Here is a 27,920-nt window from a genome sequence, read left to right as displayed (position 1 = left end):
TCGAATTCAGTTACGAAACCCTTAGTGAATAGATAAAGTTATTTAATCTCTACCTAAATATTTATCGGAGACGGTAGAGGAAATGACCACACGTTTTCACAGTGCGCGGTTCGTTACAAAAATTCAAACCTTCCTGCACATAGTACCGGCGAATGAATATAATGTAACGGTATACTAGTTATCGACATATCAAGGTGCTACCATGTGTACGGTGCATACAACTGCCGCCAATTATCAGGTATGCTTCAGCTACAGTTGGTCGCGAAGCTTCGAGGTAAAATTATGCCACTATGACAAGTCTGTACAGTAAGAAGAGATGCGTACGAATCATAGCATTGAGACTTTTGTAGAGCTGACAGCAAAAATGCAACATTGCTATTAGAGGTTTTCACGCGTAAAATTTCCTTCGTCGAATCCACCCGCTACCCATAGGGCTGTGAATAAATCCATCCACTACTCATTCGTAGTAAAATGTACACACCTGTTACTCACCCGCTTGCACTGCTTTGTGCTTTCTGATTGCTTGCTTTTATTAAATTAATATTAACGTGAAATTGATGCCTTCATTACAGGTTAAGGACAATTTTTACGAGAGTTCACATCACAGCCTATGCTTCTGAACTGATAATCGACAAAGCAGTGTGAATAAAGCTTAATGAACCTAAAAACCCCATGTAGTATTATTGCGTAAAATTTCGTGAAGTATCAACCCAACGTGCTATAAACGTCTTACCATTATCCATGTTCATATCCTAATTTTGCCCTAATTTTGCCCATACACTAATTTTTCTGTACACAGACCATGCCCTTACCTATTCAGTGTAGATACCCATTGGTTTACACGACTTTTGAAGTTATCCAAATGCAATTACTTTTTAGAGATTTAATCCGAACATTTTGAATGTCTGGTTTTCTGGAACCAGAGCCCACGCTTAGTAGTGCCTACTGTGCGAGCCCCTGACCCGTGCCGTCCGACCTCTCAATGACACGTCAAGGGCAGAGTCTGGTGGCGAGCGTTGACCGTGCCGAAATCCTCGGCACGGTCTGTCGTGCCCTCTGACGTCACCTGACCTCAAGCGCGGCCGCTGCCACCGACCGCAGGCCACACCTGTCAAGGGCAAATCGCGAGCACCTAACCAGCCACGGGTGAGTGGATGGGAAAGCAGACACTCCAACCAACTGGGCTATCGGGGCGGAGTTCCAAAATTATATTCATACTATTTATGTTGCACGCTACGCGCACCGACGATATTTAAAGGCAGTGACATGAACTGACTATTCAACTCGAGGACGCAACAGAGCATCGGACAGAATAGGACATTTCGGAAGGTAATCCATATAAGAAAAGATGACAAGGTAACGGGCTCAAGAAAAGACCGGAAATGGCGGCAACTATTTTTAATGGATGCAGCAGATCATCTGCTTTACATGCTATGCTTGTCTCACCAGATCAGGGTCCGATCAAATCAGAGTAACCACTGTATAGAAACAAAGTATTTTCGGTTCAAACTTGCCACGTGATCCCCAAAATACAGTGACCTATGCAATTTAGAAAGCCAAAAACCGCATGGATGCAATGTGGAGCATAGACAACCTCTAAGCCAAACTGGTCGAAAGAAGACACTTACACATGACATTTTAATCCATCGTGGAATGTCCATATATTGCGAGTGTACTCAGCTTTTCAATGCTGTACTCCTGGCCACGGGTCGAGAACTTAAATCAATATGACCATGGCGGTGAATCACAAGTCGAGACCATGCCCATGAGTCAGACCACCGGGCATGATGAACAACGACTTTAAGCGTTAAATATTCTAATAATACGTGTATATCCCAGCCATTTCTCGACAACTTTGCTTAACCGATCTCCCCTGCCATGCTGAGGGTCATTTATTTTCAGCACAGGGCCCAACAACACCGAAACCCCAAAGCCACGCTCTTTCTCGATTAAAGTGATTGCTTTCAGTACGTCAGACCAGATGGATTGATATTAGAGACGTAGCTAAGCACACAGGTGGGCGCCGCAAAATCCCGCACAGCTGTGAGCCCAGTCACTCCACCTCACGCCCCAAGGTTCAATCCGTTCACAACCTCCACTTTGACGTCGGGTTCAGATTTGGAGGTAGATCTGATTTTATTCCACTCGACCTGTCCCCGTCAGCCGATTTTGCGAAACTGTCGCCCCTGAGGGACGGCAAGCGACGCCCCTCCCAGAATAGGACCTGACCCCGCTCCTGGCCGGACCACCTCCGCCTGAGCCGACAGGCCATCCATCGCCGGCGCCGGCTCTGTCGTCTCCCACCGCCAAACCCGTGGGACCCGATCGTCGGCCGCTCAATCATGATTGGTCACGGCCTCCGGACCGTTTGTTCTGCCGCGACAGCCGTGGTGCGGTTTGCCGCTAGGCAGCGTCTCCAGTTCCGTCCTCGGCTGACGTCGACCGGCGCGCGCCGCGAGCGACGACCCGCTGGAGAGCGGAGACGAGGGAGGGCTGAGGCCTTTCGTGAGGCCGCCGACTGACGGGGCGGGGCAGATTGAGCTGTCGCGTGCGGCCGCCGCCGGCGCCGCCGGAGGTGCGTTCATATCTTGCCGCGAGCGTGACCTGCTTGCGCTCGCCCCGTCCCCAAGGCCGGACCGCGGCAGCCGCTGATATCGAGCCGGCCCCGCGCCGCCAACATGACGGACACTGTCATGCCGGCGTGTTCAGCTCCTGTTCAAACTTCGCTCTCCCGTCGCTGAGTTGCTGTTGTTGATTAGCGGGGTTCTGACGGGCGCGGTGACCGATGGCGTCGAGCGCGACCTTCTGTTCGGCGCCCGGTCGCCAGCGCCCATCTTATGCGACCTCGGAATCAGAGCACCGGACACGGGACGACGCCGACCACTCATCACCGCCGCCGACCGCCAAAGGGGAGCAGGTGGCACGCGTCAGTGGCCAGCGGGGAGCCGACACCTGCTGACCGCCCCCGCTCCGCGCCCGCCCAGCCGGCCCATATGTTCGGGCAGACAGGGTGTGCCCCGCGCGTCGGCCGACCCACGATTCCCGGCACCGTGCCCACCGACGGCTACGTCAGAGCTGACGGCTGTCGGGTGCCTCAGATCTGGCCGCACTCGGCGACGGCCAGACAGCAGCGACCCCAGGCCGACGGCCCAACAAACACTGATTAGATTTCTACGGTCAGCTGTTATCGATCGCCGCCCGCCGATGACCGGCCCCTGCTCCGGAACGAAGCCGCTGTCGCAGACACATCACTGATGCCAAACGGGGACGCAGGTCTCGCAGACGCGTGGAGATGATGCGGCTCTGTTCCATTTCACAGCCGACATCGTGACCGTACGTGTTCGATGCTCTGGAATGAGTCATCAGTGGATGGTAACCAGCCTAGGATGTGGCTTTATTCAGTTGGCGTCAGAATCATATCGGACCCAGGCCAACTCCGTGTCACCAAAACATTCTAAAGTATCTGGCGCAGTAATCCAGCGGACTCATCACCAAGAAAAACATATGTGTGGGAGCACACCTATGGCACAAGTGAAAGCCAAACGAAGAACTTTGATGCTGGCCCATAACCAACCAACCCGAAAGATGAGAAAGGTCAAATCTCGCGTTAATGTAGCAGGGCATCCCCCGGGAGCGGAGAGGAATTTGATTTCCTCGCGTGTTAGAAGCCAGAAATCTCGAACACCACTGCACTCTCTGCACAGGTAGTCTGCATTATGCATACCATTATGCAGGTAGCTAGTTTCGGACAGTGCCTAATGCCTCTATGACTGAATATTATGGAAGCAAAAAAATATCAGCTCAAGAACTTCACGTTTCTCTTGCAAATTCACCAAAAACATTTTTGTCTTGGAACATCGAACGGATTGTTCATCGTCTACCTATGTCTCATAGACGCCACGTGACCAGAAACACTTGCAATCGCCTAGAAAATGCTCATGACGTTGCATGCAGCCCATGGTGAGGCTTTGGCTTCCTTGTCCCATGCTATAACAGACGAGCGACCACACGCGTGCATGCGTAATACCTCGTTCATTTGCGCACGGCCAGAACGCAACGCATGGGCAAGTACCACCAAATCCCAAACGTCTAAGTGACCAAAAAAGATCAGCTGTCTACAGGTCTGTCTGCTGCGAAACATCCTTGGCGAAATATTCCGCTAAAAGCTACCCCAACAAAACGAACCAAAACGACGAAATTTATGTCCGCCGAACTTCTGGCAAGGCCAGCACCAGTGTGACGATTGAAACTGCCATCAACTTTAGCAAATATGGGGACACAGAAAAGTCGCGCTCCATGAATACCTGTGTAACTGGAATTCCAAACATCTGAAGGGTCTATTCATCGCTGTCGGCCTACCTGGTATGCACAGTCGTGATGAAACGTACTCAACGGGCTGTGGCGCAGCGAATGCAATTATATCAGATTGCAGAGTAAAGGTCACACAGCAAAGGATTGTGTGGAAAAGGGTCGTGGTCAAGACATCGTGAGAAAAATATTGTGTGGAACTAAATGCCATCAGGCAAAGGACCGTATGGAAAGGATCGTGTAAAATATATCATGAGCAAAAGATCACATGTGGCGATGCTCAGGTAAAAGAGCATGATGGGTAAATATCATTTTAAAATTCATTGGAAATATCTGAGAAAACATGGTATCGGACACCGCTTTTCGAGAAAATGGCAAGACGATTGCATCGTTGCAAAGGGCCGCACACAAAGGGTAGTGGGAAAGACCATTGGTCTAAGATAATCAGCAATAACTCCTTAAATGTATGATGGAAAATAGCATAGAAGCATAGGCTAGATACGTAATTTAATAAACATAAGAGGCGCACCTGTGTGTACATTCCATGGAACCAACGTAGCCACAGGTGTAGTCAACGGCCTCCTCGTTAGACCCTCATGTTTTTTTTTCAGTTGTCACCACAGATGGCCCCTGACGGAATTATTTTTAAAAAAGACGATGCATTTTTATTACGCTACGCTGCCCCCCCCCCCCCCCCCCCACACACACTTAAAATGTCCTGGCCGCGTCTCTGAATGTGGCCGCAAGTTTCCAGAAAGGATAGCAATAGCGATAGGTGCTGTTACATATCTAGTTGTGGAGAATTGATGCATCTCCCTATTTTTCAACTTCACACCCGGTGACCGAAGTCCGTAAGGGATCTTTGCAACTGGCGTCGTGAAAGGTGCCGCTGACCTCGATTTACGAGCCATTGATGGTCGACTTTGCGGCATTATCCGGCGACAAGGGTGGCCGGCGCCTTTTATGTCGAGGCGACTGGACCTCTACGATTTGTGCTTCCCTACAATGCCTGGAAAGGTTCTCCTGCTGGGAGGATGTCTCAAGGGCGGTGTCGAACGCAAATTTCAATGACTAGCTCCTGCAGCATTTCCAGTCGCCTTGGACATCTGGCCACACAGACATTTAGTTATGTCCGTCTAGCGATGGCGTGGAGACGCCGTTGCTCGGTCCGGTTCGGTGGAAGGGCCAAAATTCCTTGCCCGGCGCTCGCTGCTCGTTGTGGCTTCCTTCCAAGCTGCACCCGATAAACGAAGCGGACTACACGGCCTTTTACCACATGATCCGTGTCGCGTGAGAGGTTTTGCCTTTATGAGCTTTATCCCGTACGGTCCTTATCCCAGTCTTTTGGCATGAAATCTTATTCCCGTGCATTTTTTCGTTACAGCCTGCATCCTTCGCACGCGTATCCTGCTCGATAATTTATTACACGACCATTTACCCATTTGATCCTAGTGAAATACGATGTCGCCAAAGCCAGGTTCATTTCGCACGGATCTTTGCCATACGGTCTTGTGTCATATTATTTTCATTTCATAACCCCATTTGCATGGCCTTTCTTGAAAAGATCTTGACATCACTGAGCACCATCAAGGAATGTGCTCCGAGCTGAGCGGGTGTTCTGCGCTGGCGTGCGTACGCGAGTACGTGGGTAGCGTGGGTAATGTAAACGTAAATAATGACGCATTTCGGAAGGGTCCGTAGCCAAGGCAGGGAAAGGCACGGAGGCCATGGTTTCCCAAGCCAGGAAATGTGCATACCAGATGCCAAGCGACTCTGCAGAAACTTAGTCAGTCTGCAAGAGATTGAACAAAATGTGGCATTTGGTCCCTCCCTGGGGAAGTCTAGCTTCGTGCCTGAAGTGCGATTGATACCATGGCGTGGACATTCAACAGGCATTAACAGCGCATTTCACGGCAGGTTTCATTTGCATGGCCCACCAGCTGAACACATCCTCCAAAACTTCCCTGCAGCGCATTTATGTCCTTATGTTAATTCCAGAACTCGACGAAATTGCTGCCGCCTGCACGGCAAAGCGTCTAACATAACGAATGCAGCCCGCAGGCAACGGCGAGCGCGTTATCTAAAGCCAGACGCGCGCCGCCGGGCCGGATCCCCTCCGCATATGGTGCGCTGTCGCCCCTACCCCCGGGTCCCCGGAGGCACTGCACAAGCCGCTGCCGTCCGGTCTCGGAACGCGCCGCGTAGCAGCGAGCGACGGTCGGCTGCAAGACGAGCATTCGAGGAGCCGGCATTCGCCGACAGCGTGTTTGTCCCGCGCCACCGTCGCATAATCACCCGGCAGCCGCCGACGCCGAACACCTGGGGCGTCGCCGTCAAGCGCGACGTGACAGCACGCAAACACGCTCCGCTCTGCGCCGAAGCCGACGCCGCGGGCTGCGTCGGCGCCGGCGGCGACGGGCGTGCTCCCACTCACCGACAGACGAATAACCCGGCGGAGAGAGGCGTGGCGCACCCGACTGCCACCGCGCACCTGACCGACTGTCGCTTTATCGGATCGACGGCGGCTGCCGCACCACCTGGTCGCGGCCAGCGCGCATGCGCGGCCAGCAGTCGGCGCCGGCGGAAGGCCGCGGGCACCTGCGCCCCCGGAGCGGAGACGCCGGCGGCGGACGGGGGGCGGGGGATCGGAGGTCACGGCCCTGACTAGCGCGGGCGGTTGGGGCGGCTCGTGGCCCCGAGCCCGCAGCGCCCGACGGAGGGAATCCCGGATATGCGGCAAGCGTGCTTCCGCGTCGTGTCAGGAAGACTGCGGCGTCGTTGTAGTTACCCTGTTCGTAACTTCTCGCTGGCGTGGCGGTCTTTGCTCGTTCACTTCTTTGGTTCGCATCGGCAAATACCTTGACTGACCGAACCAACGGCCGACAACGCTGCTTCACTAGCAGACCTCCATCCCATCACCAGGGGCGGATCTAGCATGGAGTTGTTTTTTTTTCGGGAGGGGGTGCAACCGTTCGTCGCCAGCTGGCTGGTGTGGGATGCTCTGGACCTCGGATAGTGCAGTCCAGTACGAAGTTAAAACAGACGGTAGGTAGACGAAACTTTTATGAAGTTCTGGGAATGCTTTGGGGGGGGGGGGGGTAAACATACTCTCAGAGTTTTTTGGGGGTCATGGCCCCGTGTCCCCCCCCCCCTCCCAGGATCCGCCTATGCCCATCACCTTACTCGGGAATTTTTCCCTGAACTGTTGGCCGCCGTTACCACTTATGGACAAATGTGATCGCCAAATGCGCGAGTTCGCGGGCTTCGTCATAATTCTAGATGGTCGGGAGTTTTCGCATGCGCGATGCATAGGTCGGTGTAACCCTTGAATCGAACATGGCGATGGTGCCCGGACTCGCTACTGCCAGTCCAGGCCTCTGAGCCTCATAGCCCGTCCAGTCGACGAACCAGTCAGCATTGGTATCCCGGTCCACATAATGCCAACAGTTTGTGCATGAAAGTGGTCAGAGTGGATTATCTGTCAATACGGCAATGGTTGAGTCTCGGGTTTCAATAAAAGGTGGTGTGGCCACGGCCTCACCTGCCATTCGGCGGTCCGGCTTCTCCACTCGCGCGCCCAGTCGAACGCCGCGTAATATTTAATCACTTTACACCTTGTTCACCACCAATTGCAAGGTTGTCAAAGCGAGTTAATGAGCTCCGGTCAATGTTGAACTTTGCGTCAAGTTCAAAAACAAAGGCAGCGTCCCGTTTTCGGCCGGAGGCTCCGAGGCGGCTTGGCTCGAAAGGCCGGTCCAGCCGGCCGGCGTGTCCTGCGGCGCAGCACTCCAGGCAGGCGCCCGCTCCGGGCGGCCGCGCGGCGCGCGTAGCAGCGACACATACCGACAGTGGAGTGTCGGGCTCTGTCATTCGCATTCCCGTCGCTCCGGTCTGAGCTTGGGACTTCCGAGTTTGCATGGAGCGTTAACTTCAGCGAGATACAAAATAAGCCGCGCGGTGAGCGCCAAGCACATATATGGTGCGTTTTTTAGCATACGTTTGGTGCGTTTGTAACACACATTTGGTGTGCCATGTGCAAGAAAAAATCGCGCGTATATCCTCAACAGATTTACAGCGACGTAGAATACGTTTCACTGTGGCCGCATACAGCCAAAACGCAGGTGTGGTCACCAACTGATCCGGACGTGTGACTTCCAGTGATGATTCGACGGTGGCCCCTCCCTCCCGTGATGCAACGAGGAACAGTCCTTCCCAGAGCTAGCCCCGACGCCTCACAGCTCGACAATGGCCTTGCGCGATACTGCACACGCGACGTCCACGTCCATCGAGTTCGGTCCCAACACCCGCAACACTGTATTGAAAGCCGGGCGACGACCTGGGAGCGTCTCAAGGAAGCTGTCTCAGCTTGTGGTGGTAAGCGCCCGCCCCACGCTGTCCGTCAGCATCTGCCTCCTTCCCGCCCCCTCTTCGAACACCGCCGCACTCGCTCTCCGTTATCACCAGCTCCTCGCAACATCGACCTCTTCCGCGTCACCGACCACGCAACACCCTGTGACCTTCGGCCACCAAGAATTCGTGGAAAGTACGCTGCAATGAGGAACAGGGTTGTGGGTCTGCGGCATGCGGGCGAAAGCGGATCTACGCAAGGAATTATCGGACAGAATTGGGGCGCCCTGTAAGTGGCACCGAAGGGAGCGCAATGTTCCGTCTGCATCGCAGGCAGCGCAACGCTTGGTATGGGCCGCAGGGAGCGCAGCGCTTGGTCCATTTACAGTTTCGCGTTCCGCGCATGCGTCGCGCACGCCCTTAATTCCAACTCATGTTCTGCAGATACTTGCAGTCCGGACTCAGAGTGAGCAGTCCCATTTCAGCGAGGCTATAAAGGCCCGGCCGGAGGAGCCGAGAAGTACCCGGTGCACCACCTTGATATGTGCACGGATCTTAAAGAGATCACCCTCGATGTCATCACCGCATATGAAGGCATAATAACCCATTCAGGAAATAACACAATTTTATTTAAAGGCGCTATACCTAAGCATTATACGAGACAAGGCAGAAGACAGCGCTTTCTCCGCAAAGCCTAAGTGTATATAATTCAAATATGGTACGCCCCTGTCGGCCTAGCCGTGTAGATATTAGTCAACGTTGGGCAAACAATACAATACAATGCTAGGCAAATGTCTCAAAGTGCACCAGTGAACAGAACGTCTATATTATGGTGTACGCTGCGTTTCACGATGCCCATCCAGCGAAAAGAAGGGGCAAACCCCGCACCCGAGGGACTGCCCACACCGCAGGCACTATGTCGAGTAAACGCCCTCTTCCCACCCTTGTGTAGGCGAGTCATAAGCACTTCTTCGCAACAATTTATATCGGTCCGATTTGGGCTCACGGAACCTGTGTGGGATTCGGCTTTGTGACAGCAGACGACATTGTCCAGCACTGCTGTGGCGAGATGCACTGAACACTGGCTACACTGGGACGGACGCCCCGGGCTTCATCAGGCTAACACTAGGTTATTCGCGTTCGCTCACGTAACTTTCGAGCAGAGTATCGCTGGAAGGGGCACGCTTACGACTGTGGCAATAGTGATTTGAGTCGGGGACACAACGATGCGTGATGAAGCCAGAAAGGAGCGTGTCATCCTATTGTTCAGGTATCGACGCCAGTTCGAAATCTCCACTAGCCCAACTCGTCACACGACCCGACTGCAGTCTAAGCAGTATTGAGAAGGCGACAGGACAAGCTGCGAATAACAGCTCCCCAGGTACGCGAATCACTAAAAGCATATTCTAGACCGAACAGACCGGCGCTGACCAGCCCGCGCGGCGTGCAGTGATTCCATCGCATCATTGTCCAGTGCAACACACAGAACGTCCCCGCGAAGGTCGGCTGCCGCGCCAGCATTTACCAGCACGGAACCAGCGCAGCGTGAACACCTTAGCGACACCCCAGACCGGCTCCGGCTGCGGTGGCGCCGCGCAGCGCCGGGAGCCGCGCTCCCATCCCGCCGCGCCAGGGTCAGCACGATGCGGCTGGCAGGCAGGGCTCGTCACTGGCGTGCAGTGCGCCCTCCCTCGACTGGTGATGGTGCCGGCGCTCTCCCGGCCGGAGGTGGTGCCCGCAGGCCGGCCGCTCACTGCGCCCGCTCCGGGATCCTGGGCAGGCCAAACTCGTCGAGCAGCACGCCGTCCTGCGACGGAAGAGCCAGGTCACGACCCCAACACGCCGGCCGAGCGCGGTCACACGGTCGGGAGGGAGGGAGGGAGGGGGGGGGGATCAAAACGTATGTAGTGCGGACGACTCGAGACGACACAGCGCAGACGAACGGTGTGACCACCAGAATGGTCACAGTGCGCAAGCTATGCCCCCTCCTCCCAAAGAACAGCACAGGCGGTTGGGCGCCAAGACAGCGCGTCTCTTAGCTAAGCAAAAACGACGAGCTCGCCCCGTCGGCGGTCGAGAACGATGTGCGCCAAACATACAACACGGAAATCTGACCGCATGCATGAACGAACTTGAAGGGAATGCTCCAATTTGAAGATGATGAAACAAGCATCAGATATGATTACATAAACTCAATTATAATTACTGGTATACCTTCGAGTGGAAAGATTGCTCTGGACCACACAGTTTCTCTCTTTAGTGAATATCTTTAGTAATATAGTCCTCAATACGTCATTGTTTGATGTTTGATTACATCACCGTACTTTGCACAACAATGGTTGAGAGCTTTTTGACGGCCGTTACACCTGGAAATCATGCTCACGAGCGCCAGATATTGTTGTTCATCGGTGTTTTCGGGCGCGTCGACTTCAATGGTCATTTTGCGCCCAAACGCAAGATATGAATAACCGACAACTACATGTCAGGGGCCTTGGTCGCCGTAAGGCCAATGGAATGACAGGATTTGAAAGGCATTATGGCGTCATACGTGCCTGAGTGACTTTGACATAGTCTCCTCGAAAAGTCTGGACATCTTTGCGAGCGCACATCTCAGAAACTAGAGGGGCTTCGGTCTTAAAACGGGCAAGGCTGTGAACAGCACCTAATGATTTTCAAGATGGATTTATTTTTTTAGTTCAAAACCCTATGAAAATGTGGAACACCTCTTTCAGAACAACCGCTCGCAACACCAAGTAAGGCACCCCTTGCATGCAAAGCAAAACCCATAGGAGTACCATCGCATCCTCAGACAGATGTTAGGACAAATGCGAACTGAAACAGTACCCCCGCTCGTCAAACCTGACGCAAAACCAGAGACGGGAGACTCGGGTGAAGCTAACGTACCAGGTGACTTTGTTGCCAGACAATCACAACTCGTAGCTGACGACCTGCCTGTCCCCGAGACCGCGCTTGCGGATCCACAACACACGTTAGATGCCATAACCATTACAGAGGACGAAGTGCTGAACGTACTCATTTCTCTCGACTCGAACAAATCATGCAACCCTGACAATCTTCCAGAAAAATAGATCAAAAATGACTGTCATTTTGATAAGGAAACCCATCACAATAATGTTTCACATGTCACTAAGCCAGGGTGATTTTCCTTCCACTGGGAAGGAAGTAAAGGTTCATCCCATTTTCAAAAACAAGGCGTCACGCTCGAATCTTGTCAACTACAGGCCGATCCGCTTACTTCCTTGTGTAAAAAATACATTGAAAGAATTACCCTCAAAAGTATCTATGAGCACCTAATGGAGAGCAGGGTGCTCCCTGGGAAATTAAGAAGGCACCGTCCAAAACATAGCACACAAGCTCAGCTTGTGTATTTCATTAACAATCTTTACGCAGCCTCGGACCGACGCAAACACTGTCGTCTTCCGCTTGGACATTAGCAACTAATTTGACAAGACATGGCAGAACGGCCTCCTACTCAAGTGAAAGAACTATTGTGGCTTGTCAGAAATTCTCATAAATTGGCTAGAATCATACATTTCAGATCGCACGCTAAAATCAAGGCTGGCAACAGTTCACTGGGACAATACCTGCTGGATGCGCGCCAGGGTCGGCCCTGGGGCCTCTGTCTGCGCTTATATATCTCAACGACCTAGCCGACAAGACTGACATCGACATGTTGTTCTTTATCGACGATACCACATTATACGCAGCACACTCACACGACCCGGCGGCCATACAAGTGTTACGCCAACATGACTTACATAGCATACCAGAGTTCGGTAAAGAATGGCTCATCACGTTCAACGCCACGAAAACAATTCAGCAAACATTCACCGACAGAAACACATATAACCCACCACATAACCCTTTGATGGCTAACGAGCCCTTTCGTTACAAGTCACAAACACCCAGGTCTGACGCTGTCGAGTGATTTGCACTTTCATCAGCACGTTGATGACGCCATCTCCAGAATCAGTAGAGCCCCAGGGACTCTCTACCCACTATCGCGACTTTTGCCACATGTTCTCAACGACATACACACGGCTTGCATTCTTCCTTTGTTTGATTCGTGTGGCCTAGTATATGACTTTTGGCAGCTAGCGACTCACGTAGGCTTGAAAGACTAAGTGAGTCGTCCAGTTGAAAGAAAGACAGCACAGAGCAGCCAGTTACCACCGGTGATCTCTACAGAACACACGTCCGCACACTGTATACTTCGGATGGAGAGCCATCATGTTACGAAGAGACATACACAAAACGACGCTGTCCTACATCCTCATCCACAACCAACATCAACTGTCAACAAACGTCACCGCAGTTCTACCCGACACACGATTTCTCGTGACTGGACGTCCGCTACGCAAAGCCAGGACACTCACATTGCCACCGAACAGAATCACAACACACCAAAACTCCTACATCTCATCAATCACGAGAAGATGGAACCGACTCCCGCTTAAGGTGACATCCCTCAAATCTTCTCATTCCTTCAAAAAAGAAATGCACCACCGGTGCGGTGTAGCTGAACCTTCCATGTACCACAGCTTTGGATACAGGCTTGGCGACATCCTAAAAACTAAGCTGAGACTGTGAGTGTCAGACTCTTGGGCTCAGACGCTTCAAATTCAAAATCAACAGCACCTGTTCCCTCTTGCTTGTATGGCAATAAGTACGAAGATCCAAAACAATACGCATTGAATTGTCCTCGCTCTCAGCAAATCAGAACTTAAATGCCGCCTAAAGCAGATTGCATCATTTAAAACTTTTGCGAGCTCACTCACAACGAGCAAGTTAACATCTATCTGGGCGGCAACGGTTTGCGAAGTTGCACCGGGCAGATCACAAAAATGCTCCAAGAGCTTGGTTTTCAAACCAAACGATTCGCCTTAGGACTTGCGGCGGACGCATGCAGCAGAAGAGTGACTGAACGGCGTTACGGGGCCGGGCGTCCGCTGCCAGCCGGAGACGGCTGCAAGTGTGAACCGGAGCGGCGGCGCACGCCTGGCCCGTCTCAGCTAGCAGATCGGACCAGTGGGCGGTGGGGCGCGGGCTCCCGGTGACGCTGACTCCTTTTTACTACTGCTGGGAGAGGCGCCCAGATTTAAGCGCTCCGCTTTTGCGCCGATCCACTAATCATATCATGTCCTGCCTCATGGCCATAATCGGAAATAAACAACGAACAACAAACACACGGCCACATGACGGAAGCTGCATCCATGCTGTGCGTACACCAGGCATCAGCATCAGCATCAGGTTGGCATCAGCGGTCCCAACCACCGGTCCCGGGGTCAGACGGCGCCAGAGCAGGCTCTCGCTGCCACCATTGTCAAGTACAGCTGCGCAACAAGCGGCGTTACGATGAGCGGAACACACGAGTCGGTGCGTGCCAGCACGGCGTTGCCATAACGGGCAAGCTACAGTTCCACCTTAAATGTTGTCGCCCCGCAGGGATGACTAGATTCAACAGAACCGCGTGAAATTGCATATCAGGGACCCACAGCCCCATCGTGCCAGGCCGTCGTCATACCAGGCGGTGGTACCACTCGGTCATGCGTATAACGCCTGATTATGACCTCGAGCACTTGCGAACAACGCCATCGGTGTGCTTACTTTGTTGGACGCGATAGCCAAATCTTCTTTCTGCCCCTTTCCGAATGGTTTGCATGAGTGGCTTTGAGTTCAGGGTACCTGCTCAGCATAGTGTCGTGTGCCCCATGAGCCCGCCTTCCAATTCGTGTCGTCCAGCTCAATGACGAGTTTTGCCCTCGCCCCTTCACCCGGCAGGAATGCGGCGGGTTTTACGCGCCGCACAATGCTGCGGCACGGCCGCAGGCTCGGGTTCCCGCCCCCTCGGTGAACATAGGTGGCGCCACCTACGCCGCCAGCGCCAGTACCGCCGCGTTTAGGCAGGGTTGGCATCAGTTGGCTGCGAACAGGTTTTTTCCAATCGGTTTCAACAGATAAAACCAGGTGGCAAAAACTGCTGGCGGCAAAAATCGGCAGATGCTAACAAAATATGACAATGGCGAGCCACGCTTTACATGCAATGTGCCCGGCGTAACAGCTTAATGACAATGCAGGTTCCACTTGAGACGTTGCTGATTAAGAATCGTGCCCCTGTCTGGCATTAATGAGCCCATATATGAAAAAGAGCAATATATACATCGATCAAGTGTGAAAATATGAAAGCCTGAAGGTCCGGTCAGTTGACAAGTAATTCATGACCTGTCATCGCATGACATGCTTATGGGACAGATAGGCAGCCCCATAATACGCCTGCTAGATCCCCTTTCTGATAAGCTTGACACATCGCACAAAGGCAGTATTAATCCATATTGTCTGCCAAACGTCATCATTCTCTCATCTTACAGTGCAGTCCTGCTTTGTGGCAACGTAAAGTACAAAGTCAGACCCTGATGAAAATGTACAATGCAAATACACAATCGGTCAGACATAAACCATGCACACTGGGGCTTGAGACAGGTAGCACCGCAGCATCAGTTTGCGTCAGAAGATCCTACCGAATTCTTAGGTAAACATTTAAGCACTGAGTTAGTGTCACTACCACCTATCGGCTTTAAGTAGATCCAATCGTGCCCATTATATAGCATGATCACTCGCATGATGGTATGCAGCATTACTAACCGTCGCGTGCTGAATTCATAAATCTGGGTGGAAGCATGTCAAAACTAACTGTAGCATAATTCGTTGTGGATCGCAATACGCCGACAGTGGCCATGAGGTACACATTTAGACGTTCTTATCATGTTCCAATCACAGCCAATAACTCAAGTGTCTTGATCATACTGTTGTGTCGGTGTGCTTATGCTGGTCTTTTGACTGAAGAGAAAGCAGTGTAACTGGAATGCGCCAACACCATCGCTAAAGTGCGCAATACTATTGCTGTTAGAGTCTCTGTCTGTTTATACCGGCTTCAGGTTCAGGTAAAAAGCGATGAAAAACAAACTGCCAGTGTACTAGCCTCAACCGATCAAAAAGCTAGCCGCGTTTCAGGCGATCTTTTTAGAAAGAAAGTCTGAGACTGTTGCAACGGGGAACCGAACGACTCTGCAAAGGAGTGTGTCCTGACGGAGAACGCTCTAATTTAGCACCTACATTGCCTGCTATGCCAAGCAGCGCACGGCCTCGCGAATCGTGAGTCCACGCCTAATGCATGTTCCACGAACGGCAGACCCGACACCGATTCAAAACCAATCATCCCAGCTACCAGACTCGCCCACGAACGGCAGACCCGACACCGATTCAAAACCAATCATTCAAGCCACCAGACTCGCCCACGAACGGCAGACCCGACACTGATTCAAAACAAATAATCCCAGCCACCGGACTCGCGCTGTTCTATGCACGTTTCAGCAATATTTCTGACTTGTACCACAGGAAGCAGCTGCTAAAACCGACCCAGTGCTGTGCGTCGCAGTACTCAGTCCCATCCTTTCCTACACGATGCCGCGTGCATTTGTAGTGGAGTGGGTCTCACTACCGGCCGTAGCACCATGGTAACACCATTCAGGGTGTTACTCTACAATAAACGCCGGATACTGAACATCACATCTTCCATGTGTTAGTGGAGTCATTGTTCCCTGGCAACCACTTGACTTAAGTCCGCCTCCGCCCAGTTCAAGGGCATGCAAGAATACGTTTCACATTAACTTCACTAAATTTAGCATAAAACAGGACCCGATCTGAACCAACTTTACTAAACATCAGCCACATGCTCCTAACGCCAACGCTCAGAAAACCACGCGATACCGACTCAGAACATTACATTCGACCTCTGTCGGCACACAGCCAAGCCCACGCATTCTATCGTATTACTCAAAACCGAGGATGTCTCATAATTGACGGCAGCGATGAGACTAAAATTTTACCACCTAGGCAGGGTGCATGTAAGTATCTCCCCAGAAGCGTGATGGCGGCCATCTTTAAAATGTTGGCACCCGGGGAAACGCATCGTGGGACGACCAGCCAGCCGTGCAGTATACGTGCTGCAGAAGGTTTGCTCGTCAACCACGACACAAGGTGCCATTGTAGCAACATGTGGGGTGACTGGCACTGCATGCATGTACGTGTACAGGCAGGTCTTGTGCGCACATTCTGACGAAAATGTGCACGCATCAACACCAGTTTGCATAAGCGTCAATGAGCACATGCGTGCGTGCGTGCGTGCGTGCGTGCGTGCGTGCGTGCGAGTGTGCGTGCGTGCGTGCCTGTCTGCGCGTGCTCACCTGGCCGACGGAGGCGGCGCCCGGCTCGGTGCCGGGGATTTCCGGGGCGCGGCTCGCCTCGTCCAAGGTAGCTGAGGTCGTCATCCAGCGCCAGATCGTCGCCCAATGCGTCCAGCTCGGCCTCCAGTTCGTCGTCATCGAGCTCGGGCGTGCCGTAGCTGCGGCCCAGCGCCTCCTGCACCTCTTCCGACTGCTCCAGCAGGTCGGCCATGTCGTCCTGTATATCCTGCGGGCGCCGGCGGCAGCGGCGCGCCATCCGTCAGACGGGGCCCGGTGGCGGACGGGTACGGCGAGGACAGTGGAGGTGACAGCCCCCTTACCTCCCCCGCGGCAGGTGGGGTCGTGGATGGGGTGGCAAGTTGCCAGGCGCGTTGCAGTGGGGACACAGACGAAAGTGCTGGGGCCAATCTCACTACATGTGACGGCCTGTGCACGGTGCCATTGCCAGCGAGACGACGGAGCAATGAATGTTGGGTGCGGTTGCCCGAAACTCAGTTGATGCCTGGTCACCAGCGGAGTCCCGGGGACTCGGCGGTGTTGGCCTGCCGCAGCCCCGGGGACTCGGTGGTGTCGGCGTGCCGCAGTCCCTGGGACTCGGTGGTGTCGGCCCGCCGCAGTCCCTGGGACTCGGTGGTGTCGGCCTGCCGCAGTCCCTGGGACTCTGTGGTGTCGGCCTGCCGCAGTCCCTGGGACTCTGTGGTGTCGGCCTGCCGCAGTCCCTGGGACCCTGTGGTGTCGGCCTGCCGCAGTCCCTGGGACTCGGTGGTGTCGGCCTGCCGCAGTCCCGGGGACTCGGTGGTGTCGGCGTGCCGCGGTCCCGGGGACTCGGTGGTGTCGGCGTGCCGCAGTCCCGGGGACTCGGTGGTGTCGGCGTGCCGCAGTCCCTGGGACTCTGTGGTGTCGGCCTGCCGCAGTCCCTGGGACTCGGTGGTGTCGGCGTGCCGCAGTCTCGACTGTTCTGTTGGATTCTCGCCCATCGCCTACACATGCATTCCAACAACCGCGACCGTCCGTGTGTGTGGGGGGGGGGGGGGGGGACGTGCAAATGAAAACGGCAAAGGATGAGCGATGCTCGTATCACCCAGAAGTCGTCAGACTGACATACTGCAGGCGACAGGCGAACTACACAAGGCGCAAGACCTCCTAATAATGACATACAACTTAAACGACTTCGGAGCTCGACAGCAGCCATAATCGTGTTCGCACAGCTTTGTAAATGACATTAAACGCACGAGCGCACCCTAAATGTCGGAACTTTACCACAACGTCAGTTAAAGCATGAGCAAAGGTCCCATCAGGCCAAGCTGGTCAGCCCCAGGTCAGGTGAGCTTATCGGCTCCGATTTTCTACGCCACTGTTCCACATCATTTATCACAGGAACTGACATAAAAACATGTTAATCATACCGGCTTAATTACCATAAATGCGCAGCAAACATCCCTTTAGGTGAAATGTGTTGAGCTGACGAAACATGAGCTCCGTGTGGTTGGTGGTGTGATATACCGTATGTCTTATATGAAACGAATGTAGGGAACGTCGTCAACCCACTCGAAAAATCCCCTCAACCAGAAAGGATATCACGCACTGTCGCATGCTGAAGCAAAATGAATCATCTAGGTTATCACTAATGACATAGTCTTGCGACTTGACCTACCACCGATGTTTTTCTTCAGTGAGTGTTGAGTTTATCAGCTGATCATCAATGGAAGTCATGACACCATACTGACATACTTGCCTCAGTTCCTCTTGAAACTGGGGAGGGGCTACGTTTACCCCGCGTGGTTCCGGGTACGTAATGTTATTATTGATTATGACTTAACAAGTATCGACAACACATTCATGAAACCTTAATGCTTGCACATTTCCCAAAAAGTACAGCGCATGTAAGGGCATGGGATACTGATTGATCCAAAACAAACGAATGATCACTGGTGTAATACATACGCACCCAATTTGTCACCCACCTCGATATCATCAATGTTGATCTTCTTGAACTCCTTCTTCATCTCCTTTGCTCCTGCCCTCATAGCCACCACCGTGGCCTGCGTGTCCTTTAGTGACTGGGTGGCGTAGTTGGCTTGCTCCATGTTGAACGACTGCTGCCGCAAATTATCCAGCTGGGACTCGTACCTGCCGCAGATCTAGGTGTTATCAGCTGCGATGCGGCGCCACCACCGCGTGTCACGTTATGTGCCCGCGTCTGGCTATGTGTCAGCGCCTGGTCTTGTGTCAGTGTCTGGCCTTGCATCAGTGTCCAGGCATGTATCAGTATTTGGCTGTGTCAGTGTCCGGCTATGCTATTCGCGCATGTGATCCCAACCGAGACCCGTCCGCCAAAACGCAATCCAACGGGGAAACAAAGAAGCGCATGCCTCCGGCCGACCTACTGCGATCATCGGCCACCTATTGGCAGAAAAACTGTACGACTGAATGAACATTAAGTTAGCTGCTGCAGGGGTGCTGAGTTCATTTGAAAATGGGAGGATGCAGCGGTTGTCCCACAGTATGTTAAAGCGAGCTCAGATCTACTGACATTATCAAAGAAATGTGTAACTTCACTTCCAACTGAAACAGTCAGTACCAGGAATTTGGACTGTTAGCATTCCTTTTTATAAGTGTAGCCTTAATCTGGCACAATAACTCCGGCACTGGCTCATCCCAGCTTAGATCAAAATGGCATGGTAAATTTTTCAGATAATTAACAATTTGTGGTTTTTCCGTGACATTTATACACCTCTAGCCAACACACAGGGCTTAAAATGTGTTGTGAGGCCCTGATGATGCATTTAAAGTCAAACCACCCTATGCCTTTCCCATCAACTTTCTTTCCTGTTCCTTCTTTTCCAGATTGAATTAGTATTAATTTCAGGATACAGCCATATTGAAACCAACATGTGATGTCAATAGCAGCCTGCAGGTCGAGACTTTTGTGCACTACACTCACAAGAAATAGGGGCATCTTTTGTTGCTTGAAGTTGTCTCATTGGCTTACAAACTCTGTAGGTCAGATTTTGGTAATTTCTCAACATCAAAGCAAGATGATGTTGTTTTTTATATCTTCCCGGGGCAATTGTTTGTCTGGCTAGCAGGGCACTTGGTGGAAGACTTCATAATGATTGCACTACTGCACAGGCAGCATCCCATAATGACATGCTGTTACCATGGCTGCTAACATACTACAAAGCATGATGTGGTTCTTACACCGCACCACTCACCACCAAACTACACAAACATCATGGAGTTGTGTGATGCAATATACACTCTGCAGGTCTATTGTGCAGCCAGCTATACAAACACTATGGAGTTGCATGATGCAACATACACTTTGTGGGTCTATTCTGCAGCCAGCTGTACAAACACTGCGGAGTTGTGTGATGCAGTTTACACTTTGCAGGCCTATTCTGAAGTCACAGTATGTGATTACAAGACAATTTTCTCTGCCCAATGCCAACAGGGCTTCAGAGGTATTGTGTGCCATAAAATGTGCCATACAATGTGCCATCATCGGGCCAATGCTTTTTGGGTACCACATTTCCACAGAAAAGGTAAGCGCAAACAGCCCGGCCCAGTCGGCAGAACCCTGCCATTAAGCAGTATGCAGCATGAATGTGCAGCAGTTAGGTGGCACTGATAACTTAGTGAAAAATAATACAATTAAAAAACAAGTTTTGTGTATCATGAAACTTAACTGCAGCTTGACTGGTAATTTTCCCATTTTTTACTCCATTTTAAGGCATTCTGGATACAAGTTTAAACACATTCACAAACTCTTTCCCAAAGGTTTATATCATGAAAGGACAATGAAATACCCTCTGCAATTTGACCATTTTATGACAATGTAAAAAAAATGCTCACTCACATTTTCTTTTGTTTCAGGACCCTCATAGCCTTTTGTTTAACAGCATTTTTTCCAGGTCCATCTCTCATCTTCTTCATTTGATCCTTGTACTTCCGAAGTTCAGCATCAAGCCGTGCTACCTTTTTCTCTATGGAGTCTGCTCTGCTGTCCACCTGAAACATAGACCTCAAATAAGCTGTAACATCCATTATTGTTATAATATGTCATGCTACATGTAGCATGTTATAATATGTATCTGACAAAAGCACCATACTGCTCAAGGATATTTGTAAGAGTACCACATCTTAATGACCATGCCAGTTCGCACATACATTTGCATTCTAGCAATGATAATTTTAGTTGCCATACATCTTATGTGATAAATTGCACCAGATAGGCTGGCAATTATAAGCTTGCAGCATAAATTATTTCCCTCAATAAAATGAAGGTCTAACATCCAAATCAAGTATATTTCTTGCAATAAAGCTAACCTGCAAGATGAAAATTTTACCATTCAAGAAAATGTCACATGCACCACTTACATTTCCAATACAATCTGTGAGATTGGGAGGAGGTTGCTTGGGCTTTGCACTTCCAAAAAGCCTGTTCATTATGATTCAAATTTGATAAATTGAATGGTGTTTCAGCAAATTCCCTTCAAATTCAATTAAGCTGAAAAGAGGAAGTAAGAGGTCACACCATGAACCAGCAACAAAAAGGTACCACAACAATCATGAAAAAGGCATAGGCATCTTAATGCAAGTGTTTCCACATTCTTAACATCACAGAAATACAATCGTTTGAGCAGCATCAAATGGAATGAGTAATGTCATTTCCAAGCCATGGCCCTTGGTCCTTCATGTCTTTGGATGGCACATGCCATAATGAAACAGCTGCCAAAAAAATCCACTTCATCACGGCCATCAATTCCAGCCTACAAACAATCCCATGCTTGATGGGTCACCAGAACTATGAGAATGTTTACAGCCTAATTCACCAACGTTACGGCTACATGGACAACAATCCGAATCCAATGAGCAGAGGAGCAGCGGCGTGGAAGCCAAAAATCGCATCATATACTGTTCACAAGGATGGCCGCCACAATTTAATGGCTTTTTTTTTACTTGGGTACCTGTATTGCCGACGGTGGGGAGAGAGCTACGCTGGCTGCAGGGTTCCTGTACTGCCATGATGGAGAAATGCTGCTAGGTATCAGCCGACGTAGTGACGTCACTGAAAATGGGTTTGCATCGATCTGGGTCCTTTTGGGCCGACTGAAGGCTACAAGGCTTTTGCTAGCGATATGATGTCACTGGTATTCGACTGGATATGTGACGTCACTGGTTGTGAGGCTTTAGGGCTCTTTTGGGTGCAATGAATGCCGTAAAGCATCACCTGACGATATGTCGTCGCTGGTATTCAATGAAACATCAGGCGCAACGGGCCTTATTCCATCTTTACCTTTCGTACCTGTCTGCTGCAAGCATTTGCGTGCCGAATAAAAGCTTGACCGAATCACCTGAATGTGTGACGTCACCAATCACCACTTGATACGAGTGCTCTTAGGCCCCACGGCCGCGGTGTATCACGTTCCGTGAAATATCACTGGGTATCGTGACGTCAGTGATATTCGACTAAATATTGGTCGCAACAGGTCAAGGTTCATTTTTAGCTTCGTACCTGTCTACTGCAAGCACTGGCGTGATGAATAAAAGCTACCAAATCACGTGAGTGTGTGACGTCACTGGTCATGCATTTTTATGGATCTTTGGGGGCCAACTGAGGGCCGTAAAGCATAGCCTAATGATGTGACGTCACTGGCATTCGACTGCGTGTGATGTCACTTGTGATCAGATTTTACGGCCTCTTTTGGGCCGACGAAAGGTCATACTACATTAACTGAAGATGTGCCGTCACTGGTATCCGAATACAATTCAGGCGGCCATGGCCATGCTCCATCTTTACCTTTGGTACCTGTCCATTGCAAGTATTTGAATGCTGAAGGAAGGGTCTGCCGAATTACCTGAGTGTGCAACGTCACTAACCATTAATTTGTATAGACTGTTTTGAACCCACTGTAAGCCATACCACATCAGCTGACCATATGACGTCACCGGTTTTCGTCTAGGTGTCATGCGCAACAGGCCATGCTCTATCTTTGCCTTTCGTACCTGTTTACTGCAAGCATTCGCGTGCTATATCAAGGTGATGCTGAACCATCTGAGTGTGTGACGTCACTGGTCATGAGTTTTTACAGGTTCACTTGGGCAGCCCAATGCAACAAAGCATCATATCCTGTAAAGCATCGCGGGATGATATAACGTCACTGGTATTCGACTCAACATCAGGCGCAACAGGCCATGTTCCATCTTTACCTTTCGTACCTGTCTACTGCAAGCATTCGCGTGTTATATCACGTCATTGGTTAAGAGTTCTTACGGACTCTTTTCAACCCCCTATATGGTATAATGCTTCAGTTGACGATATGATGTCACTGGTGTTCGACTTAGCATCAGGCACAACATGTCATGTTCCATCTTTGCGTTTCGCACCTGTTAAAGTATTGGCGAGCCTAATGATGGCTCTGCCGAATCACCTGAGTGCGTCATCATGAGTTTGTACAGGCTATTGTTGGCCGGGAAAGCCATTAGGCATTATCTAACGATATGTCGTCACTGGTAATCCGCTAAGTGTGTGACGCCATTGGTCATGAGTTTTCCCGCGCCTTTTTGGGCCGACTTAGGGCCATTAGGCATCAGGTAACGATATGACGTCACTGGTATTCAATTAAGCATCAGATACAATATGTCATGTTTCATCTTTACCTTCCGCACCTACCTACTGCAAGTATTCGCGCGCCACATAAAGGCTCTGCCCAATCACCTGAGCGTGTGGTGTGACTGGTTATGAGTTTACGCGGGTTTACTCGGGCTGACTGAAGGACATCAAGCATCACCTGGCGATGTGACGTCACTGGTATTCAACTTAACACCAGGCGCGACAGGCCATGTTCGTCTTTACCTTTCGTGCCTGTCTATTGTAAGCATTGACATGCTTAAGGAAAGCTCTGTGAAATCTCCTGAGTGTGTAATGTCACTGGTCATGAGTTCTTTACGGGCTGCTTTTTTGTACCTATAGGGTACAAGACATCAGTTGGCGATATGACATCACTGGTATTTGACTTAATCTCAGGCGCAACAGGTCATGTTCCATCTTTGCCTTTCGCACCTCTATACTGCAAGTATTCGCGCGCTACATAAAGGCTCTGCCGAATCACCTGAGCATGTGGTGTAACTGGTCATGAGTTTACGCGGGCTTACTCGGGCTGACTGAAGGACATCAAGCATCACCTGACCATATGACGTCACTCATATTCGGGCTGTGGCCCAGACTTATGGCCGCTAGGCGGCGCTCTTGATTATTATTTAGCCATCTGGGCATTCCGGACCGTAGCTGCTCAGGGGCGCATCCTGTGATGTCGGGCGGAATAGCTTTGCATATACGTCGGTTTGTGGGCTGGGATCACCTTTGTTTTGTGTTTACGTTTGTTCAAAATTTAAGTCGTTGAAACAGCCCGTTGCGTTTGAAGTTGTTACTTAATGGTGCGCACAATAAAATTAGTGTGCTTAACTATGGTGCATCTCCCACCTCTGCTGCGGAACTCCGTAGCCGTAGGTGGCCAAGTGACCTCCTACCAACTGATGATCAGTGACGTCACATACTCAGGTGATTCGGCGGAGCCTTCATATAGCACGCGAATATTTGCAGCAGCCAGGTACGAAAGGCAAATATGGAGCATGACCTGTTGCGCCTGATGTTTAGTCGAGCACCAGTAACGTCATGTCGTCAGCTGATGCATTATAACCTAAAATGGGTTCAAAGGAGCCCGTAAAAAACTCGTGACCAGTGACGTCACACATTCAGGAGATTCGACGGAGCCTTCATTCAGCACGTCAATACCTTTAATAAACAAGTACAAAAGGTAAAGAAAGTACGTGGCATGTTGGACCTGATGTTAAGTCGAATAACAGTGACGACATATCATCCTGTGATGCTTCACGGGAGGTGTTGCTTTGTGGCCTTGGGCGGCCCAAGTGAATCCGTATGAACTCATGACCAGCGACGTCACCCACTCAGATGATTCGTCTGGAGTTTAGTCGATTACCAGTGACGTCATATCGTCAGCTGATGCTTGATGTCCGTCAGTCAGCCCGAGTAAACCTGCACAAACTCATGGCCAGTTACACCACACGCTCAGGCGAATCGACAGAGCCTTTTTGTAGCGCACGAATACTTGCAGTAGGCAGGCGCGAAAGGTAAAGATGAAACATGGTTTATTGCAACTGATGTTAATTCGAATACAAGTGACGCCATAACGTTATCTGATGCCTAATGACCTGAACTCGGCCAAAAAAGGCCCGTAAAAGCTCATGACCAGTGACGTCATACACTCAGTGGATTACCAGTGACGTCATTTCGTTAGCTGATGCCTTATGGCTTTCGCTCAGCCAAAAATAGTTGGTAAAAATTCATGACCAGTGACGTCGCACACTCAGGTGACTCGGCAGAGCCATCATTTAACGCACCAATACTTTACAGGTACGAAAGGCAAAGATGGAACATGACCTGTTACGCCTCATGTTAAGTCGAACACCATTGACATCATGCCGTCAACTGATGCATTTTTCCCTATAGAGGGTTCCAAGGAGCCAGACAAAACTCATGACCAGTAACGTTACACACCCAGGAGACTCGACAGAGCCTTCGTTCAGCACGTCAATACTTGTAATAGACGGGTACGAAAGGTAAAGATAGAACATGGCCTGTCGCGCCTGATGTTAAGTCGGACACCAGTGACGTCATATCATCAGCTGATGCATTATACCGTTTGGGGGTGCAAAAGGTCCCGTAAAAAGCTCTTGACCAGTGACGTTGCTTACTCAGGAGACTCGACAGAGCCTTCATTCAGCACGCCCATACTTCCAAGAGACAGGTACGAAAGGTAAAGATGGAACATGGCCTGTCGCGCCTGAAGTTTAGTCGAATACCAGTGACGTCATATCGTCAGCTGATGCTTGATGTCCTTCAGTCAGCCAGAGTAAACCCGCGTTAACTCATAACTAGTTACACCACACGCTCAGGTAATTCGGCAGAGCCCCTGTGTCGCGCGAATACTTGCAGTAGATAGGTGCGAAAGGTACAGACGAAACATGGCTTAGATGGAGCATGGCCTGTTGCGCATGCTGTCTAGTCGAAACCCAGTGACATCATATCGTCAGCTGATGCCTTGTGGCCTATAGTAGGCTCAAAAGAGTGTGCAAATTAATGGTCAGTGACGTACACACTCAGGTAATTTGGCAGAGCCTTCCACGGCAATGCTTGCAATGGACAGGTACCAAAGATAAAGGTGGAACATGGTCTGTCGCGCCCGAAGTTCATTCGAATACCAGTGACGTCACATCTTCAGTCATTGCCGTATGACCTTTCGTCGCCCCAAAAGAGGCCGTAAAACCTCATGACCAGCGACACGCACAGTCGAGTGCCAGCGACGTCATATCGTTGGCTGATGCTTTATGGTCTTCAGTTGGCCGCACAAAAAATCCGCCAATACTTGCAGCAGACATGTACGAAAGGTATAAATGGAGCATGACCTGTTGCCTGATGTTCAGCCAAATACCAGTGACGTCATATCGCCAGCTGATGCCTAACGGCATTTCGTCGGTCCTATAGGGCCCGTGGAAACCCACGGCCATTGACGTCTTACAGTCGTATAGCAGTGACGTCGTTAGCTGACACCTTGTGGTCTTCAGTTGGCCGAAAAGCACCGTTGGAACTCATGGCCAGTGATGTCACACACTCAGGTGGTTCGGCAGCTTTCATCCAGCACGCCAATGCTTGCAGTAGACAAGTACAAAGGTAAAAATGAAGCACGGCCTCTTGCGCCCAGTTTTTATTCGAATACCAGTGACGTCACGCTATCCGGTGATACTTCGCGGACCACGACACACCGTGGTCGTGAGGCCTAAGTGCACTCGTATGAAGTGATGATTAGGGACGTCACACATTGGGGTAATTCGGTCAAACCTTTATGCGGCACGCAAATGCTTGCAGCAGACAGGTACGAAAAGTAAAGATGGAACGAGGCCGGCCGCGCCTGATGTTCAATCGAATACCAGTGACGACACATGGCCAGCTGATGCATTACGGCATTCAGTGGACCCAAAAGAGCCTTACACACTCACGACCAGTGACGTCACATACCCAGCCGAATACCAGTGACATCATATCACAAGCAAAAGCCTTATGGCCTTCAGTCGGCCCGAAAGAACCCCGATCCCGATCGATGCAAAACCATTTTCAGTGACGTCACAATGTTAGCTGATGCCTCACAGCTTTTGCCCCGCACGACAATACTCGAAACCCTGCAGCTAGCGTAGCTCTTCCCTCCGTCGGCCACACAGGTACCCAAGTAAAAAATTACCAATTTAATTATGTCCAACGAACACGGCAAACATTGGACATATGATGCGCGGATAACACATAATCAAGACCTCCTCAGAACAACGCTACGGGGGTTCAAGGTATACATCACTCTGATTCACCCAAAGCCATGTATGCGAAGTTTAATCCCCAAGCGTGTTGTTAACATCCCGGCGAGCCCATTCGTGACGTCATTGGTATTCGCCTCGCCGGCGGCTAGCAACGGATAACTAATGGACAGTTAAAACCTTAACCACCGAACGCCGTAGCCCAAAATCTACCTAATGCAGATGGACGCGATACCTTGCCATAAGACGCCTAGGATCGTACCTCCGGTGTCATTACGGCCGTCGTCGTCACAGGTCCGAATGTCACCGCCGGCGACGAGGTAGTAACTATTGCTGCTGGTTCGACAGCTGCCACAAGTCTACAGGACCGACACGAGCGGTGGAAGCGCCTTGGCAGTCTCAACACTTGCCGACTCGAAGATCCTGAAAGACCCTTGTATCCCTCTCTCATTCTCCAGGGCCGATATCGGGAGACCCGGTCGCCGTCTCAGTCTCCTCCGGCCGCCGCAGGCCCAGGCGCCGCACTTTCCTCCTCAATCAGCCGCAGACGCGAGCGCCGCACTCTGCCCTCAAGCAGTGGCAGACCCGAAACCCTTATTCTTTCCCTTCAGCAGC

General features: G+C 51.1%; 2 protein-coding genes across 2 annotated transcripts in view; both read right to left on the bottom strand.

Moving 5' to 3' along the window:
• The window catches only part of LOC119098064 (rab effector Noc2), a 51,485-nt gene extending 44,683 nt beyond the window's left edge, over nt 1–6,802 (bottom strand). The window contains exon 1 of the mRNA XM_037220991.1: nt 6,743–6,802. The gene's annotated coding sequence lies outside the window, so the exon portion shown is untranslated. The remainder of the gene's footprint in view (nt 1–6,742) is intronic.
• Nucleotides 6,803–10,296: 3,494 nt separating this feature from the next.
• On the bottom strand, nt 10,297–27,378 carry Vps60 (vacuolar protein sorting 60). The gene is given in 7 exon segments (XM_037221771.1): nt 10,297–10,462; nt 16,920–16,985; nt 16,987–17,145; nt 18,884–19,049; nt 20,779–20,930; nt 21,300–21,429; nt 27,309–27,378. Coding segments are annotated over 6 exon segments (669 nt in total). The 5' UTR covers nt 21,369–21,429; nt 27,309–27,378; the 3' UTR covers nt 10,297–10,405.
• Between the last annotated feature and the right edge of the window lie 542 nt (nt 27,379–27,920).

This window comes from Pollicipes pollicipes, unplaced genomic scaffold (genome assembly GCF_011947565.3).
Source record: "Pollicipes pollicipes isolate AB1234 unplaced genomic scaffold, Ppol_2.1 Scaffold_4740;HRSCAF=5597_pilon_pilon_pilon, whole genome shotgun sequence".
In the NCBI taxonomy this organism is placed as follows: Eukaryota; Metazoa; Arthropoda; class Thecostraca; order Pollicipedomorpha; family Pollicipedidae; genus Pollicipes; species Pollicipes pollicipes.
Note: the sequence above shows the minus strand (reverse complement) of the source record. Positions and strands in the feature narration are given on the sequence as shown.